The 6524-nt window shown below is 58.8% G+C and overlaps 2 protein-coding genes across 2 annotated transcripts in view; both read left to right on the top strand.

Moving 5' to 3' along the window:
- The window catches only part of LOC108444930, a 6579-nt gene extending 1952 nt beyond the window's left edge, over window positions 1–4627 (top strand). Inside the window, exons 2-3 of the mRNA XM_017727242.1 lie at window positions 1132–1311; window positions 2318–4627. Of these exons, the coding sequence (XP_017582731.1) occupies window positions 3329–4465 (1137 nt within the window). The 5' untranslated portion in view covers window positions 1132–1311; window positions 2318–3328 and the 3' untranslated portion in view covers window positions 4466–4627. The remainder of the gene's footprint in view (window positions 1–1131; window positions 1312–2317) is intronic.
- Window positions 4628–4858: 231 nt separating this feature from the next.
- The window catches only part of BTG2 (BTG anti-proliferation factor 2), a 2175-nt gene continuing 509 nt past the window's right edge, over window positions 4859–6524 (top strand). Inside the window, exons 1-2 of the mRNA XM_008644728.2 lie at window positions 4859–5074; window positions 6216–6258. Coding sequence (XP_008642950.2) covers window positions 4915–5074; window positions 6216–6258 — 203 coding nt within the window. The 5' untranslated portion in view covers window positions 4859–4914. The remainder of the gene's footprint in view (window positions 5075–6215; window positions 6259–6524) is intronic.

Here is a 6524-nt window from a genome sequence, read left to right on the forward strand (position 1 = left end):
CGCCCGGGGAGCTTGGCAGCGGCAGAAAACCAGGTCCAAAGTCCTCGGGAGGGTGAAAAAAAGAGCGATATTTACTTCCCAAAACACTCCAGAGCCGATGGGATGTTGGCAGTGGGGCAGACAGGTTGTTTTCCATAAGGGAATGGGGCACGGAGGAGGGAAAGCGGAGCAGAGGTCGTTGTGTGAGAGGTGGCTCTGAGGGACCGCTGCCATCCCTGCCATGGGCTCCAGAAGCTCCTGGCTGTGTGGAAATCCAGCTCCCAGCCACACAAATCCACCCAGGAGCCCAGGGGAATATTTAAAGCTCCTTTATAGGACGAGGGAAGCTGCCTGGACATGCCCCGAGTGTGTCCTGGCATGTCCCGTCCGCACATCCCAAAGTCCCCAGGGCTCCCCTTACAGGCGACAAACAAAGGACGGAGCTGACAAAAGCCTCCAAAATCGGCCTGGAGGAGCAGAATTGGGGGCTGAGAAGTTCCTGGAATTGCCTGGAGTGCCGGGAATCCAGACGTGCTGCGGGCCACGGAGCAGCCCCGGGTTTGGTCGGGTTGGGTTGGGTTTGGTGGCCCTGTCGTGCCTTCTTCCCCCCGTTTCACACGGTTCCCTCATTTCACAACCCTGTTTGCAAAGGCCTCATGAGCCCTAAGTGTAGGCTGGGCTTGAAGCCCTGCCTTATTGTTTACCCTGCCTGCCAGGCCCGTTCCTGGGGTCAGAGCCGGGTTACCAATTACAGCCGCGATTAAACGTCTTAAGCCTGGCTTACCCCTGGGCTTCTTTCCCCTCAAATTCCCACTGATTGTGCTCAACTGGTGTCACCAACCAGGTGGCTGCTGGCACTGCTGGCACTGTTGTCTGTCCCTCCTCCGGCACAGCCACATAATGAGATTTAAACTGGGCCAATACATCCATTATTTTTATAGTTCTGGACCGTTCCCAGCGATTTCCACTCCCCGAACTTAAAGAAAAGCAGCCCTTGGCTGCTCTAATCGACAGAGAGAACCTTCAAATCCTTCCCAAAGGTTGGGGTGGCTGCAGGGGAGGTGGCAGCTGATTTAGCAAGTGGGGCACGGCTGATGAGCAGGATTTGAACGTTAATTCTTCATTCTGGGGCTGTTTTCCTGCCGGTGACAGGCGGTGCAGAGTCCCCGTGTGGCCCCGTGACAGGCAGCTGGCTCTGCTGGGATTCCAGGACAGCTGGGAATTGGGGTTTTGTGCCTCATGCCCTATAAACTTCAGACTCAAGGGTGTCGTCACCCCAAAAAAAACCCCCACAACGAGTCCGAGTGCGGCGTGGGAACTGCTGCCTTTTAGGTGAGCATAAAACACCCCGAGCTGCTGACTTGCAAAGCCTCAGTCCCTGCGAGCAGCTCGGGTTTTAACCCTTGATTGAAAGCCAAATATTCCCCCCTTTTTTTTTTTTTAATTGTAAAATTTCCAGCTCAACTGGTTTGCAGCCTCATTTGGATAAGCAGGAGTGTTTGGGAGCCTATCTGAACTCCTGGTTCCTGTCAGACCAGTTCCAGCCCCAGCCTGGCCAATCCCTGGGCAGAAATTTATTGAGTTTGGGTCGTTCTTTTGGTTTGGTTTTTTTTTTTTTTTCCAAATTGAAATCGAAATGCTCTCAGCGAAACGCAGAGTGGAAAACTCGCCCAGCCAGAACCGCCTCAAACTCAGCTCTCTTTTTTAAACCGAATTTTATTTTCTGATGGTTTGTTTGCTCTGTAACTCCTCCGAGCGCTTTCTGAGGGTGCATTAAGCCTCATGCTCTGCCTGAAAAACCCCAGCCTTGTGACAGGGCCAGAAATTAGGGGCACATAACCCGCTTAGAGGGCCTTGAGCTCCACAGGAAATCTCCTATTGGAAGGACTTAACGGGGCCAAGCTGATTTGGGAGCGCTGTGTCCCACCAGGAATCCGGAGCGAAGGGGGCGACTGGGAATAAATGGAAGCTGAGAATTTGGGGAATGGTGCCACCATTTCCCTCCCCATCCTGGGGAGACCAGGGGAACCTGCTGGGTCAGGTTGGCTCATCCTAAACGAGCACAGTTAGCCCCTAATGGCCAATTAATAGCCCTGGCTATTAGAGCTATTCCAGGCAGGCTGCAAAAGACCTCCTGCTCCAATCCAGTGACTCAGGGCTGCAGGATTCCATCCCAATATTCCTTCGGCTGGCAGAAGCCAGCTCTTCTCCTGGCTGCCAGCTTGGATGAAAAAAACCCACCCAAGCTCAGCTCAGTGAAAAAAAAAACCAAAAAAACTCGAGGAATTTTAAATTTTTTATATTTTTAATTTTGGTTTTTCCGGCTGTTTTCACACAGGGATGTCTCCCACCTTTGCTGGATTCCCACTTTTCCCGCTGATCCACGCGCCCTGAGCGTGGCTGCCTGGCAGCACAGGTGTGTTCAAAGCTCTGGATGTTTATCCAGCCTCTTCCAGGGGCCTCTGGAATAACCAACCCCACTCCGGCTCTCCCAGGCCTCTTTCATGTGCGGTGCTGACTTTAAAAGAAAAAAAAGAGGAAAAAAAAAAACAACCTCCTTAGACTTTAATCCTTGGGTTTATTTCAAAGCTTACAAAGGCAAATCTGGTTTATGGCAAGAGATTTGCTCGATTTCTTCTGCTCTGGGGATGAATGGGGTGGCAGATGGAGCGGGGAGGGGAGGATTTGGGGACCCCTCGGTGCTGTCTCCTCGCAAACCTGACCCTACCCAGGGCCTGCTGCACTTTGGGGCTGCCCAGGGCACGAAATGGGGTCAGTGCAGAGCCCTGCTTGGGCAGGAGCTGTTGTATCCCGCTCAAAAAAAGGCTTCCAAAGCCGTTTTCCCTTCCCCTGATTCCCGTCTCATTCCCGATTCCTGTTCCAGTCGCTGCACAGCCCTCGGCTTGTGCGTGGGGTGGGAAACCCCGTGTGCAGAGTGGGAATAAAACCAGCTGCAGACCGGAGGGAAAAGGCCTCAAAAGATCCTATTACACCCCAGAATCCTGGGAAATAATCGGGAATTTGAGAGCTGCAAAAAGGAGGTGCTGGAGAACCTCGATGCCATCCCCACTTTTGGGGTGGGCACGGGTGGGGGGGATGCTCTCAGCGAGTCCATAACAATTTTCCAGTGGGACAGGACCCCGAGGAGCTTGGGAAGAGCCCTGGAGAAGTGGGATGTGCTGGCAAACCCCGTGCCAGCAGCCACAGCTCCTCCTGCTCCGGGAATGCTGCGCCAGCGCCGGGAACGGCACTGTGGGAACAGCCACGGGGCAGCTCCGCGGGCACGGCGAAGCCTCCGGAGCTCCTTCCCTGCCCCAGCTCATTCCAGCTGCTCCCAGCGCTTGTGGAGATGCCAAATGAGGCCCCAGCCGCGGGAGGAGAGGGCGTTTTCCTGGGGATCACAGCAGAGCTGTGGCTTCAGGTCCTCCCCCGGTGCAGGAGGAGGATGCCAGACATCGGCTTGGAACAATCCCGGTTCTCGGGCAGGGAATATTCATCCAGGATCCCGTCCTGCGTTGATAGGAACTCTCTCATGGTTGATCAAAGCAAAGAGCTCGGCCTCCCACTGCTCTTTAGCTCGGGGCCAGTTTCACCAGGAGCTCTCTGGGCAGCGTGGCTGGGCCAGCTGGGCCAGCTCCCGGGCTTGTGGTGGCTTCCAGGTGCTCCTGCATCTCCCACAGGATCAGAGCTTCTCCTCTCCCTCCTGCTGGGCTGGATGGAAGCACCTGGAGACTCCGTGTCCTGCTCCAGCCGTGCCTGCCTTGGCTTGTCCTCCCTGATTCCCCGGGATGGGACACGTCCTCGGCGCTGCAGCCGCCTCCTCCTGCATCCTGCTCTTCCTCCAGCCTGGATTGGGGCTGGAAGCTCTCAGCCCTCACTTCAGGCACTCCTCAGGCAGGGAGATGAGGGTGGTTGTGGCAGTGTCACCCCTCATCTCCTCCGTGGGACACTTGGAAAGTTCTCCCTTCTTCAGGCATCTCTGGGAAGGGGTTGGCCTTGTCCAAGGGACACAGATCCATGGACGTGTCTCGAGGAGGGAAATTTGGTGGTGGAAACACAGCTGGGAAGGGACTCCCCGCTGTGCAGGGGGGTTTCAGTGGGGTGGCAAAGGGCAGCTGGGCTGATCGGGCATCTGCAGGAGGTTTCTGGATGGGAGAGCTTGGAGCCTCTTCCAGGGGGCATTGAAGTTTTCCAGCACCTCCTTTTCCCGGTCTCAAACTCCCAATTATTTCCCAGGATTCTGGGGTCTGACAGGAGTTGGAGAGGGACCTGGTACACAGGATGGAGTGACAGGACAAGGGGGAACGGCTTCAAACTGGAAGAGGGAAGGTTTAGGTTGGATATTGGGAGGGAGTTGTTCCCTGTGAGGGTGGGGAGGCCCTGGCACAGGGTGATCCCTAGAAGTGCCCAAGGCCAGCTTGGAGCACCCTGGGACGGTGAAAGATGTCCCTGGCACGGACAGGGGGTGGCACTGGATCAGCTTTAAGGTCCCTTCCCCACCTCCGCCATGACTCGATGGTTCCATGCCCAGCACGGCTCTGCCCCCGCCCGCCCCCGGAGGGGACTTTGAGTACCGGCAGCTGCCCAGGAGCCCCAACCCCTCCGCAGGGGCCTTGCCGAGGGGCCCTGACGGGCTGTGTCCCTGTGTCCCTGTCCTGTCCCCGTCCCCGTCCCGGTCACCCCCAACCTCCCCCGGTAACCGCCCCCCCCCCTCCGCCGCCGCTGTGACGTCACCGCGCTGAGCTCAGGCGCTATTAGCATACCGCGATTTGCATTCCCTCATTTGCATGCGGCGCGGCGGCCAATGGAACGCCGCGGCCGCGCCGTGACGTCACATAGCCGCCCTCTATAAGGCGTGCGCGCAGCCGGCGGCGCAGACCGAGCGCCGTGGAGCCGCCGAGAGGTCGCGGGTGTTCCCCCCCCGTCCCCGCCGGGATGAGCCATCGCCACAGCCACCGCCGCGGCCCTCGGGCCGACATGGTGCCCGAGATCGCCGCCGCCGTGGGCTTCGTGTCCGGCCTGCTGCGGACGCGGGGCTGCGTCAGCGAGCAGCAGCTACAGGTCTTCAGCGGGGCGCTGCGGGAGGCGCTCACAGGTGAGGTTTGGGGAAGGAGAAGCGCGGCGACAGAAGCCCCGCTCGTGGCAGGGCTCTTCCCGGAGCCCTCGGGACCAGGCGCCCACTGGGGTCCCTCTCGAGTGCCCCCCGTGTGGCTTCCAGGACCTGGTGTCCCTCCCGAGTGCCCCCCATGTTTCTCTCAGGACCTGATATCCCTCCTGAGTGCCCCCCGTGTCCCTTCCAGGACCTGGTGTCCCTCCCGAGTGCACACTGTGTTCCTTCCGGGACCTGGTGTCCCCTCCCGGGGTGCTCCTCAGTGTCCCCTCGCCTCGGGCACCCACGGGGCTGGCCGCTGCCACCCGGCTGTGCCACTCCCGGTGCCGGCTCCCTTTCTGTGCCTTTGCTTGCCCGGGTGCCCACCCGAGTGCCCCTGAGGACCCCCCCGGTGTCCCAGTGGGGTCCTGGATGAAGCTGCCTCACTATGGGACCGCGCAGACCCCACAGATGATCCCAATGATGACACCGATGATCCCAAGTCCCTCCTGTGGGCACCGGAGCCTGGCACTCCCTCCCTACGGGCACGGCAGGATCTGGGTGGTTCAGGGGTTCCTCCCAGCCCGGCACAGCCCGGGGCTGTTATCAGCTCCAGGGAGGGATGGCTGGTTTGTGATAAGGGGTAGCAAAGTGCTCCTGAGCTCGGGGAAGGGCCTGGCTGGCGCTGTGGGATGGGGGTGCTTTGGGGTGGGCGATACCGTATCTGCCCCGGCCACCCCAGTCCGGTCCCCGCAGCCCCTGGCATTGTCCTGCCGGGGAATTTTGGGATTAACGAGCTGCACTTTGGGACAGGCAGCGGCTGAACACGGAGCACTCGGCTTGGGAGCGGGCTGTGGGATGGCAGCGGGCTGTGAGCGCCGCAGCACTTCCCTGCCCCCCTTGGGAAAGGGATTTGGGTCCCACCTCTTTGGTACAAAACTTTTTGCACAATTCAATTCCTGCTCCTGCCCGTTTCCTTGGGCACTCCCAGCGTTCAGGGAGGCTCTGCCCAGGCGTTGTTTGGGATTTGCCCTTTAAACCCCAAACTTGGTGGGAGCTGAAACTCCACCTGCCAGCTGGGAAGGAGCCTTTTTCTGGGCTATTCCTGGGATATTCCTGCTCGCCGCTTTTCCCCTTCCCCTCGCAGAGCGCTACAAACACCACTGGTTCCCCGAGAAACCCTTCCAAGGGTGAATCAAGCCCTCCTGAATTCCATAAAAAGGGAGTTTCGACCCTAAAATCATCCCAGGCTGATTGAGCCACGGTCCTTGAAGGAGATCTGGTGGCAAAGGGGGGTGCCCAGCCTGGGGAGGGGTCAGAGCTCCGAGTTCTTCACCCCCACCAACAGGAGCTGCTGTGACTCGGCCCCGGCTGATGATTTACCCTTTAAACCCCGAACTCAGTGAGAGCTGAAGGCCCTAAACTCCACCTGCCAGCTGGGAAGGAGCCTTTCCTG

The sequence above is a fragment of the Corvus brachyrhynchos genome, unplaced genomic scaffold, assembly GCF_000691975.1.
Source record: "Corvus brachyrhynchos isolate BGI_N302 unplaced genomic scaffold, ASM69197v1 scaffold72, whole genome shotgun sequence".
Taxonomy (NCBI): Eukaryota; Metazoa; Chordata; class Aves; order Passeriformes; family Corvidae; genus Corvus; species Corvus brachyrhynchos.